Source organism: Temnothorax longispinosus, chromosome 11 (genome assembly GCF_030848805.1).
Source record: "Temnothorax longispinosus isolate EJ_2023e chromosome 11, Tlon_JGU_v1, whole genome shotgun sequence".
NCBI classification, from domain to species: domain Eukaryota; kingdom Metazoa; phylum Arthropoda; class Insecta; order Hymenoptera; family Formicidae; genus Temnothorax; species Temnothorax longispinosus.
This window is the reverse complement of record NC_092368.1, coordinates 635,663-649,440: the sequence shown is the minus strand read 5'-3', so window position 1 is coordinate 649,440 and position 13,778 is coordinate 635,663. Positions and strand designations below refer to the sequence as shown.

The following is a 13,778-nucleotide window of genomic DNA, read 5'->3' as shown; positions in this document are numbered from 1 at the left end:
ATTGACTATATTGATGTTGCACTTGGTCATGTTGCGATTGTTCATGCGTTGCAATTGGCTACGTTATCATTAACCACAAGTTTTTCCGCGACGCTGATTGGTTCTCTCACTGCACTTACTTCGTGAGCATCTGTCATCGCATATTTTGACAGTTTTGTGTATCAAGGGGTTGTAGTGAATGTAATAATAATAGTGTAATAATATTAACGCCAAACAGCGCGCATCTGTGATGTCTGGTAATCTTAAAAAATAGTAATTAAATATATTACTTACAATTAGTTGTGAGATGATAACAAACATATTGTTTAAAATGAGATACCTACATATAAGAGCACGCACATGCGCATAGATTTAATTATGGCTTCTATTCCCTACTTCATGTCATACAACCGCTTTAATTTCTAGGAATTTCTGGAGATAGAACCGGAAAATTATTCTCTTCTTTTCAGAAGTCTGATTGCTCTGTCACACTGTCCGTTTTTTTTTTTTTTTTTTTTTTTTTTTTTTTTTTTTAATATCTTTGATGCACATCATTTTTAGTCGTGCCACTCCTTTAAGGATTCTGGAGTGACGGCAATTTACCGACATTTACAGTATCGAATTTTCTTCGGATTGGCTTTACAGAATTAAAAACCCATTTACATACGTTTAAAATATGTACAAGAATAATGAGTGGGATGATAAACTTGAGACTAAGAATTTAAAAAGTTAAAAAATTATATTTAATTATACTACTTGGTGTCACATTTTTTGTACCTAGAGCTGTTAGTTCGTGGAAACGTTCGCTTAATATATAAGTTATATAATTTATGTGTAAAAATCGAAAGTGTCTCGACTTTCGAATTAGATCAAAGTACAACATTGAATCATTGAAGCTAAGTTTAAAAGTTTAATAAGAAATATTTTTATAAAAGATTTTATATTTTTTAATTCAGTAAAGCCAATTCGAAAAAAATTTGATGCTGTAAATGTTGATAATTCGGTTTTAACATTTTTTTTTATTAAGCGGTATCTATAATTAACGTAGAGAATCTAAGCCGATTATCGTTACTTCAGGATTCTTTTTAAAAAATCAGTCAAACACATTTAGGATTGTCACAGAAAATGAATTTTGAGATTTCCTAACTTTTCCATGTTTTGTAGTTCGATAATAGAGAATTTTCCATGACTAACATGTAATCTTAAATTTTGATATTTAGAAGCAAGGATTGCAGGAATAGGTTATATTATTAGAAGCAACACAAATTTACAAGTTTAGTAACATAATATAATCCTGAATGCAAAGTTAGGCCAACAAAAAATAAATAAATATTGAAAAATATAATACAGTTATGAGGAAAAAAGATGATTGAATAAAAGTACTGAATAAAAAGTAAATTTTAATTATTTTGTTGATTACCATTGCAAGAGAAGAAGTAGAGAAACATGAAATAAGAAATGGACGCAAGAGCGTTTCAAAAGTGCTTCCTCGTAGTAACACATAAGAAATGACTTGTAAAGTGCGTGAATTTTGAACGCATTTGACTATAAATATTAAATATGATATTTAAAAGATTATAAGTACTGTTTAGAATAAGACAATTTATGGAAATTGTGAGCAAAGTTTAAAATTCAAGGCTTTTATATATTTCCCTGATTTTTTTTTAGGTTTTTCCTGACCAATTTAAACATGCCTTTTCCTGGTTTTCCTAATTTTCCAGGTCTGTGATGATTCTGATATTAGCTGCGTTCAATTGAAAAAGTAGTTTAGTAAGCGGTTAGTGGTTCTTTAATGTTATTAATTTATATCAGGCCTGTCTAACCAGAAGCGAAGGAGCCATTGATCTCACTCTTACCGCTTCAGACTTTCACCACTATCATGTTTTTCTGTAGCAGCCGATGTAGTTTGATTGATGCCGTACGGCGTCGTGTCGTAAACGTTCTTATTTACTTACTACGCTTAAAGCAGTATGGTATTGATCATAATGTCTCGCTTTGTGTTGTGCGACTTCTTCAGACAACAATGCAAATTATAATGTCATTTTGCATACGCGTTGTAACGTAGAAGCAGTAAGTGATATTTCAAAAAACGCACGATGCTCGTAAAGGCCCCCGCACAATGAAAACTATAATGAACAAAGAACAGATATTAAATATTAGGACTAAGGAACAGGAATAAAACTGGATGCACAATGAAAAACACAGGCAACAGAAACAGGATACACAATGAATAACACAGGCAATACATTTTTAACTTATCGAAAGCCATGCATCAATGTTAGCTTTATTCCTGATTCTTTAGTCCTAATCGCTAATATCTGTTCCTTGTTTCTTATGTTTTTCATTGTGCGCGGACCTTAAGACAAGTTAAGAACAAGCGTCGAGTGGGAGAGTGGGGGGAGCCGAGCCCGAGCTCCGAGGAGTGCGAGGTAGGAGAAAGAGTCACGAGTGGGGCCGTGGCTCAGCGCGTGTTAGTCAGGCTTGGTTTATACTTTATACCATTGAAATCAGCTACAGAGTGGAATGCGCACGCCGTTGTTTTGCTTCGGCCACAGTTAGTCAGCTACGTGAGTGCAATAGTTGCTTGCGAATAAGGCTTTCTCTGTCTATCTGAGATGTGCTGATGACGTGACTAATATTCTAACAGTTATTATACTAAGTTTTAAAAATATTTTTACGAAAATATATTGAAAAAATGTTTTGTTAAATAAAACTGAATTTCAAGAAAACATAAAAAATTTTATAGAATTAAAAATTGTAATTAAAGTTAATTTAAATGTTTTTAACTTATAGAAGTAAAATTGAATGAGAAACTAATTGTTAGTAAAATAGAATGTTTTTCGATAACTATCTCGATAGTACACGCAAGGAAGAGATAGCTTTGTCCGCTATGACGCACAGTCTGACCATTTTATCAAATGGAGGGGGATAGGCTATGCGCGTTCCAGCACAGTCTAGCTATTACACGGTTGCAACACTTGCAATACAGCGTCGGCACCTTTGATGTAGATGATCCTAAGTTACATGACTTGTGAACATTTGGAAAATTGTACACGCATTTAAAGGATGCTTTTGATAAACTAATGCAGATAATTATTATGTTATGAACGAGATGTGATAAAGTAAATGGATACTGTATTATTATTAGATTATATTATAACTTTTTATAGGATGGCAGTGTGCTCTAGTGATAAAGCATTACTCGTAGCCACAAAGAACCAGGTTTGAGTCTATTTGATTACATAATATTCCAAATTACATTCTCTCCCCCCACGAGAAATTAACGGAGGACCTCTTGTGCGGAGAAACTGGTCTGTCTTTTGAAAGAGACATTAAATCGTTAGTTCACACATAGCTGGCAACTGTTATGTGTATCCCTCCATTTGCCACTATGTTAGGATACTGCTATAGGTTAATCACCCGCACATCCAAATTTAAAGCGATTATTGAAACCTAGGAGGCCCTATGTTCTACTTAGAAATTAAAGGGATCAATTATCATCGATCATAATTCTCGATTAATGTTAAACAAGATGTTATTTGTACACAAGAAGCCTTGATATTTTACTTATAGTTGTAATAATTAAATAATAACATTAATTAATAACTATAACATTCATCCTTATGGCAAACAAGTAATACAGAATTGAGTAATAAGGTAAATAATTAGATTATAGAAGACGAGTGTAGCCATTTTTTCCATGGTATAAATGCGCAACTTACTAGCCGACAGAAATGATTAAACTTGATATTTTTCAACTTTTCTGAGTATATTTCGTTTGTAAATCGTTTGTGATTAATTGTGAGTCCGTTTTTAACGTTTGATCAATTAGTTTTTTTGTAATTAACTATTTTATTTTAGTCTTAATGTCAGCCGACACTTTTTAGTAATAAATAGATTTTGTGATAACTGATAACTGTAATTAATAGAAAATCGTTTGTGATTTACAAATATATCAGTGTACCGTTTGTGAATTAATAAATTTCCTAATTATTTACAAAATAAGTTTAGTTAATAATGTACTGCGCATGCGCGAAGTGTACTCAGGACTCCTGCACACAAAGAGTGTGTCGATGCGTTATGCGCACTGTAATACTAACTGGAAGGCGCGCTAGGCCTGTCTGTGCGATATGAGAGAGAGCATGCCAAGGTGTTTCGAGCAGCACTCTGTCCTTGTTTGGTCTTCTTGATCGGCTTGTCATCCTCACTCCTTGACTACGCTATAGGCTAGACAAGAAGAAGAGAGGAACTTGGGACTTCTCTCTCATATCACTCGCCTACCGTGGATTTCTATAGCAACGTGCGTTTCAGTTAGTATATTCAGTTAGTATATTTACTGGTTACGCGTGGCGGAAGTTGGTGCGGTAGCTAATCACTTCTTACCTTTCCGGAACTAGCGGGAGATTATTGGCCACGCGTTCTATGAGCAGGAAGTTCTCACAATGGAAATACCGATTTTTTTCAAAGGGATGTTTCACCTCCTAAACATTGAGAAAACCAGCTAAAAAAATGGGTCTAATATCTTTTAATGTAATCAAAAGATTGTAAAAAGATATGACAGCTGCTCTAAAACTACTGAGAACTTCGGCTTATAGGCGCGTGGCCAATAATCTTCCGCTAGTTCCAGAAAGGTGAGAAGATTGTCCATAGGCACAACCTACGCCACGCGTCGACGCGCTCTTTGTGTGCAGGAGCTCTGAGTACACTTTGCGCATGCGCTGTACAGTTATTAACGTATTTTGCAAATAATTAAGAAATTAATTAATTTACAAACGTAACACTGGTATATTTGTAAATCACAAACGATTTTTTATTAATTACCAGTTATCACAAAATCTGTTTATTACTAAAAAGTGTCGGCTGACATTATGACTAAAATTAAATTGTTAATTACAAAAAAACTAATCGATCAGAAATGTTAAAAACGGACTCACAATCCATCACAAACAATTTACAAACGAAATATACTCAGACAAGTTAAAAATAATCAAGTTTAATAATTTCTGTCGGCTAACTTCACGTAGGTGTATGCGCACTAGAAACTTGTGACATTGAAAATAGTAGTGTGTCACAACCATGGTATATCTAGACTGAGCGTTTGCCTTTATTTGAGGAGTGGGGGTATAGGAGCAAAAGAGGCACTCTGTTTAAAGACCGTTCTCTCTAGCTTGCATGGGCGTTCTCTCTCACTTGTACGCGTTCGAACGAGAGAGAACGAACGGTCTCCGTAGCGTGCAATATAAACCTATGCTAAACGCTAGATTCATGTTCCGGAGATCCGGGTTCAATCCCAGGCAGGTATTTTAAATCCTGCGGGGGTTTTTGTCGGGAATCTGGCAATGAATACTGGATGCGCGTGTCTCTGGAATTTTTGGGGAACGCCACCAAGAACCTTCCTTCTAATAAAGAATTACTCTCCACCTTCCCGGATATAACGGAGATGGTGGAGAAAGAGGAGGTCTTGGCGCTACCGGGCCCGTTGAGGTTGTCAGTCCCTCGGGCCTATATTAGTTGGCTCTACTATCCGCTTGGACTTTTGGACTTTTCTTCTTATCTAATTTATGTGCAAACCACAGAAGTCTACGTGCATTTATACCCCCACTCCTCAACACTCGGTTTAGATATACTATGTCTATGGTCGCAACTATGTGGTGTTGGCGACAGAAGTTTGATTAGTTTATGGGATAGAAGGAAAAGAGTTTTTTTTAATATTTCTGCGATTCAAGATTAGAAAATTTTATTGCTCTGAAGCAGATTTAGGAAAGTAAAATTAATTTATATTTATTTTATATTTTTCAGCTTGATATAGAAATTCAAGATGGGGCGAAGATTAAGGAAGAGCCAGCCGATACGACATCGAATACCGATGCAACCAAAGATTCGATGTTAGTTAGAAATTGTTTTAGTTTAATCGATCATGACTATCATTGCGACGAATCATCATTACCTAAAAAGGATACTTTGTATAAAGACATAAATAACACAGATATAAATAATACAGAAAATGGTCATTCGTCGAATGATGATTCCGTACATTCAAATGATGTAAACAAGACTGTTAATATAGCGCATACAAGTGCGAAACCGAAAGAAGAAATACATAACACCTTATTACAATTTAACAAACAAGAGTGTTCCAATGAAGTCTCTAATAATAAAAACACTAATGTGTTACGCACAACTACGAAGAATGTTAAGGGAAAAAGAAAATCAAAACGTCGGCGTGAAACGCCGTCAGAGTGTAATGTATGCTTTAGAACGTTCTCTTCTGGTCGAAATTATGCATATCATTTACGATATTTTAGTTATAGCGATAATAACATCTGCAGATTTTGTAACAGACATTACGTAACAAAAGGGCTATTACAGACTCATGTGTGTCTTCCTGATGTGTGTAAAAACACATATAAAAACAAGTGTCATTTTTGCACTCGTACTTTTCGCAAAAAAGTATTATTACAATCTCATTTGTTTCATATACACGGTGAATTAATAGATTGTAATAACGAAATAAAACACAAGACTTCCAGATCCAAGAACGTAAATACACCTCCTGAAGATGCTACTTTAAGAACTGGTGCAAATGGAGAATCATATTCGAATAATCTCAGAGAAGATAATTTTAAATCAGAGAAGATAAATACTACACTTACAAATAACGTTAATAAATCACCCAATGATGAAATATCGCCAACTACTAAAAGATTACGGCAACCAACATTAACGGAATACCTTGAACTTTGCAAAAAGAAACGCGATATTAAACTCAGTCCAAATAAATTGAACTTTGTGAAAAATGATTCTCCAAAATCAGATAATCTCCCAAAACAAACGGCACCTTCCACTCTGGAACGAACAACTGTAAAACATGAAACGCCTAAAAAGCCATTTGTAAGATTACATGCGGATTTTGAAATGATGAAATCTTTTCTGGAGAATCTTTCCGATACGGTTGTCAAAGATAAAAGACCGAACCTCCTGACCAAAAGTCGAAGAAGTAACACTATTTCATATGATCGTGAGGTACCCTACCGTTTACGATCTCTAGGTGGACATTTCTCCATGGAAATAGATCAAAATATAGGAATAAGGAGGAGAAACAGGACTCGAGTTAACATAGAACTTAAAAGGAAACAGAATGCTATTGATGAGGCAGACAAGGTAGATCCTGAAGTAGATTTGAAAATTGTTAGAGCTCGTTTTAAGTGCAAGGAGTGTACAATTCCTTTAACAAGATGTGATGAACAACCAAGAAATTCTTATCAGATTTCTACGATTGATACCATGAAAAACACTTCTCTCACTACTCAATGCAACTCTACATTGGTTGAAGAAAGTGATGCAGGAAATAATATGGCGCTCAAGGACTTAGAAGTTTCTGTGGAACGTTTAATATCTGTTCCCAATATAAAAGTAAAGACAGAATTGGACGTCGAGACACATAATAACAATTGTTTTTTGTGTAAAGTCTGTAAAGAGACTTTTTCTTCAAGATTGGACAGACACGTACATATTAAGTCGTCTCATATAGCATACATGTCAAGCATATGCGATGCGCGATATACACAGAAGCATAAATTACTTCAGCATTACTTATCTGAACATCTATTTAAACAAAATCAATGTTGCATTTGTTACATGTTATTACCCGATTATGAAGCCCTGATGCAACACTTAAATGTTCACTGTCTGAAGTACATTCAAAGAGAGGACGATAAATATCCAATAGATATTGAGTTAAAATGCGATTTGATAAAAAAATCTCTTAAGTGTCTACATTGTAACCAAAAATTCTCGTCACAATCATCTTTAGAGGCACATCAAAGTTGTTGCATAGTACAAGAAGAAATGGAAAAAGATCAGCAAGAATCTATTGAAGAAGCAAGTGCACATCCGAAGGACATTCCTGAGATACAGCACGGGAAGAACACCGATGAAATTATACTCACGTGTGATGAAATATTTAATCCAGATGATTCGAGTAAAACTTTAAATAGCGACTGCGTAGAAGAAAAATCAAACGAACATCAAACATCGCTTCATAGTGAAAAAGAACCGGAAGTTAATGAAGCTAATCAAAACGTTCTTGTTAATAATAACTTAAGTGAGGAGAAAATCGAAAATGTCAACAAATCACAAGACTCTAAAAAGCTTTCAGAAAATAACAATTCCGCAATTAGTAATCAGAATACTGCGAATACGCAATTGGATGACACTACAAGAACTATGACTTATCCCTGCGATATATGTGGAAAGCAATTTCACAATCCCAAGAATTTGGAGATACACACACGCAGCTTTAGTTTTAGTACCGATATCTGTCCAATGTGTGGCACTGGATTCAGTTCTAAACGACTTTTACAGACACATATCTCTGCAGCGCATGTACAACAGATTTCACAGACTTATAGTTTTCATTGCGTATTCTGTAATCAAGGTTTTCTAAAAAAACACGATCTTCGGCCTCATATATTGCACTTACATAGTCAACAAGTGCTCAACACGCTCGCGTGCAATTATAATGTGAGTCAAGAGAAATCCGATAAGTCATCAGTTATCCATACCAAGATGTGTAACGTTTGTAATTTAGTATTTGAGACTAATGATCGTTACGTAGAACACCGGATGTACTATTACAAAAACCATACATTCACATGTTCACTTTGCGCGCAAAACTTTCAGGGATTGTACATGTTTAACCATCATACCAAACTTATACATTATTCGGAAGAAAAACGCAAAGCATATAGTTATATCTGCGAAATATGCAACGAGGGATTCAATCATGAGAATCATTTTTATTCGCACAATATGCACGTTCATTCGAATGAAGTGAATTTAGTTGAGACTGCAAAAGAAGAAAGAAATTCTAACGTTCAGGAGAAAATTGGAAATTCCTCAACGGACCAACAAAAACAAAATAAACAGCTATCAAACGAGTATACTTGCGAAATTTGTCAACTGAAATGTATAGACATGAATGATATGGTAAAGCACAGAGAACTTTACTCCAATGATGGCGATTTTAGATGTGACAAGTGTAAAAGAAGATGCAGAACAATTCATTTACTTGATCAACATAGGAAATCAACTCACTTATATCGTGATATTTATAATAGACATGCGTGCCACGTTTGTGATGAAGTTCTGGAAACTGTTACTGCATTAAACTGTCACGAGAAACATTTTCATTCAAATATTACCGATAATAATAAGGATAATTGGAAAAATTGTGATCAGATGTCATCTTCAAACATTACATCCAAGATAACGGAGCATCCACGTAAATCTAAAAATGATACATGTACGGAAACTAAATACAATTGCGTGTTCTGCAACATGAAGTTCCCTACTGCTAACACTGTTCAAACACATATTGTACATGTTCATATGGATGATATGATAGCTAAACGAGCTATTTTAAAACTTACTCTTCCCATTGTTAATAACGATGACATTCAGAAACAATTACTTGAAGCTGATCCAGCAACATCGGTAGCATCGATATCATCAGCATCGACATCATCAGCATCGACATCTGAAGATAATTCAACTCAACTTCTTCAAAGACCAATGATTCAACGGCCTGTCTATAAACTCTTAGGTAATACTACGGCTAAAAATACGATAAAGAAGTATGATAGAGCTACTATCGAATTATTAAAGAAAGCTGCACGTTCGAAAAATAATAAAATTACAGAGAAGACTTCGATTCCTGCAATTCCATGTATTAACAAATCTAAAGATATTTCGACAGTTAGTACTATTGCACCAAATACAGAATCAAAAACGAATACTTCAGTTTCTCTATCCACTGGACTAACAACTTTTAGGACCGTCGCACCAAGTAAATTTGGAAACAACACTTCAGTTCTTTTATCCACTGGACCAACAATATCTAAAGCTATTGTAACAAATACTGAATCCAAAGATAATACTTTAGTGCCACCATCTGGATCAACTAATGATCTTCAAAAAAGTTCTGACGTGTCTTTAAAATCTGGGTCAATGAATAAACTTGAAGCTAAATCAATTTTATTGGCGAATAGATGTATAACAAATAAATCCATACCAGAACCTTTATTAACTGAACCTTCACCTATATTCAGACGTGTTATGCCAGAAAAATGCAAAAGCAATGAAATTACAAATCAGAAATCTGAATCAGTGAACGGTTACAGTCATGGTTATTCATGTCCGTTATGTCCGCTAGAATACCCATCTTTGATGTTTTTCCACGCTCATCTCAAATACGCTCATGCAGATGCCATCCGAATTATTGAAAAGAGGAGAAATCGAGAAAGGAAAGTTGGTGTGATAGAATGTTTATTGTGTCCATGTAATTTCACTATTGAGACCAAGTATAAGAAACACTTGAGAAATTCTCATACGTATTATGTGTATATCCCACATTCTCAAGAAAGGACAAAAATCAATAACGAGCGTAATCCTCTAGCAATAAAGACGAACATCAATAGAAAAAGCACCATTCCTGAAACAATTACTGTAGATGACGTTCCTGAAACAATTACTGTAAATGACGTTCCTGAAACAATTACTGTAAATGATGATGATGCTAACATCAAGAATACATCAGATCAACAGGCAACTGAAGTAACAGCCACGCCCGATCACGGAAGACAGAATGAGAAAATTGGTAAATTGAGAGTGAGGTCTTTTGCAAAGATCATTGAAAATTTATCTGCGGATTCTACATTGAAACTGTAGACTACGCAAATCCCAAACCATTTTGATACTAGATTTACCATAAAAGTTCAAGTTTCAGCAATTCAGTTAATAACGCATATGCCAATTTATAAAATACTTAAATAACGATAACAAAATATTTCAGCTTTGATAATTTGTTGCAGAAAGCTACTTGAATGACAAAAGAAACTTATTTGTTCCATTGTGAATATATAATTAGTATCGAATACTGATTAATTACATCGATTGTTTTACCAAAATGAATATACGTACTATTATATTATTTAATGAAACAAAAAATTAAGTTACAAACAAATGCGATAGAAGTTAGTTATGCGATAACTTAGTTATTATCAATTTGTATGGAGCTTTTTGAATAGTAAGAAGGTTGATAAGTAGCGTTAAATATATTTATATCCATCTTGAATCATAAGCGGCCATTAGGATTTTATATTCTATTAATCTTGCGTTAATTACTATTATTGTAAGCTGAGTTAAATATGTTGATTATGTAATACTGTAAATTTATCATTCATTATTTATGTTGGCAAATATAATTCTTGAAATTAAAAATATGACTAAAGTTTAATTTTAAAAATCTTATTATTTCTTAATATTTTTAAACTATATCATATACAAGGATGTGTAAGATTAATTGCTGACTTCTTTTATAAATAGCATTTGTGGTTTTTATGTTTGGATTGTAAATATACTATTGTACCCACAATTAAATCTTGCTTATCAGTGTATCTATTAAAAATCTACTATTAAAAACTAATAAAAACTTGAAATTCGTGAATTTGTCAATTTGTGAATTTTATTATAATTCTTTGTATTTGTATTGTATAACGTTTTAGCTCTGTCTTTCTTTTCACCTTTCTTCTCTTTTCCATCCTTCTTTTTTTTACTTTCTATTTTTTTTTCTGTCTCTCTTCTTCCTTTCTTCATCTCTCTTTTTTTCTTACTTTCTCTATTTTCTCCTTTCTATTTTCTTTTTTCCCCCTTTTCTTTCCTTACACTATTTCTTCTATTTCTTTAGTTTGGCAGATGTATAACTATTAGATTACTACTTAAGATATGATTAGATTTATATGAAATCTATTAAATCATAGTTTATGTATCATAGACATTTGTTATATTAACCCTTTTAATGCTATGAATGAGTTTACACGTCTGCTGCATTGGTCATTGCGAGCGTTATAGGCATCTTTACGTTAGGCTATAATAGCAATCAAAAGTATCAAACAAAAGTACAACACAAGGCAGTAGTACCTATATTTCGCGCACGATTTATTCGTCAAAAATGTTCAACATTAAAAGGGTTAATAAATGCCATTAATGTACTAGAAAGATTCTTTTTTTTTAATTTCCTATTCTTTCAACAACAGAGCAAGAAATTAGTGGTAAGAAATCATGTTTGTTTATTTTTGTATCAGATATGATTTTTAACAGATATAAAAAATGCGTTTAATAATAAAGAATTTTATGAAAATCTTGAAATCTGAGAAAGGTTTTCATACATATATTTGTCATATTGAGCATAAACATGTATTTATCATTGATTTTTCATTTGTTTGAACTTATTATTTATTTTATGTATTGCGCCTGAAGACGCGAATTTCGGACACTTCGTCACGCGAATCGAAATCTGAAACATTCTGTATATGGATAGCGATTTGTAGGTAATTATTACTGTGTAGTTAATAATTTGAAGTCTAATAATGGAAAATTGTAAAGCGTGTAAAATACATTTGGGATATATTCAATTGTACGTATGAATCTTATTATACTCCGATATGTATACTCCTACTATATGTATACTCCGATGCAGTTTATACCTACATACGCATCCACACAAACACACACACACACATAATATATATATTATACAGACACACACATATTAGATTTAATAATTCATATACTAGTAGTTATAATTATTAATTGAATTATTGAGTGAATATATTGATCATAATTAATGTAACCTGTTTAAAAATAAAGACGAATTTCTAAGAAAACAAATTTTTTAAATACCTGCATCACAAAGTGTAACCACGTTATTTTCATAGACATGTTTTTATATAAATAAGTAATTTAATTAAAATCTTTTAACTTTTTATTAATTAATATATAATATATAATATAATATATAACATAATTATTAATTGAACAAAAAAGCTGATCCATTCTGCAACCTGCAGTTTAAAGGACAGGGTTTGTAAATAATGTACAGCAGTAGGATTTTTTAGCGCGACGTAGCTATTTTAAAACCTCTTCTAAGCTAGCAGGACCAAATCGGCAGAATCAAACCGGACCTATCAGAATATTTAGTACCCATTTTGTACTAATTTGCACCACTAATAAACTTAATACATATATTTATCCCTTCTGCTAAAAAAATAACTCACCGGCCGATGCGCAACAGCGGAGTTGTAATTCTGCGTTGATCTGTAACAAAAGAAATATTTTTATATTAAAGCTACGTCCAAGATAATCGACAGTAAATAATTATCAAAATAAATAATTATTGCCCGTTTTTAAAGCGTCATTTTAACAAATATCTGATTTTAAAATGTAAAAAACAATCGCGGCCGCCGGCGCCGCAATAAGCGGCTGGATATTTCCGTGTTAACTAGTTCGCATAATTCATCCGCGAAAAATTGTGCAAATAATATTGCGACCATGCGAATAAGAGAGAGACGCGACGTTCGCGACGTAATATCTCGCATACGCCGGAGATCAGACTCGACCCGAAATTGCACCGTAGTTAAAAACCACGAAAGTGGCGGAGTCGGCAAAATATAATATATAAGAAAATTAACAACTACTCACCCCACGGTTGCTCCGCCGTCGCCCGATGCCTCCCAGGCCCCGTTCTCCTCTCCTCGATCGTCCTCCGTTACTCCGTTGGTCCATTGTCGCACTCACTCACAACGCGACGACGTTCACCAGCGAAAATCGACGATATCGTCTCTTCTTATGATCGCGCGACACTAAAGGCACACGGCACTCCCGGTATTAATCTCGCGACGCGGTAACTAAGAAACTTAGTTAGACGGCGACAGAAGAATTACGTCGCGGTCGAAAAAAAT

General features: G+C 33.8%; 1 protein-coding gene across 6 annotated transcripts in view; it reads left to right on the top strand.

Annotated features, from left to right (window-relative positions):
• Positions 1-12,708, top strand: part of LOC139821810 (uncharacterized) — a 25,034-nt gene extending 12,326 nt beyond the window's left edge. For 5 of the 6 annotated variants that reach the window (XM_071793143.1, XM_071793142.1, XM_071793146.1 and 2 more), the window contains one exon: positions 5,779-12,708. In XM_071793143.1, coding sequence (XP_071649244.1) covers positions 5,779-10,707 — 4,929 coding nt within the window. In that variant the 3' untranslated portion in view covers positions 10,708-12,708. Of the gene's footprint in view, positions 1-2,444; positions 2,547-5,778 lie in introns of those variants that run through there. The other variant, XM_071793147.1, reaches the window with a different exon arrangement.
• The last annotated feature ends 1,070 nt before the right edge of the window (positions 12,709-13,778 follow it).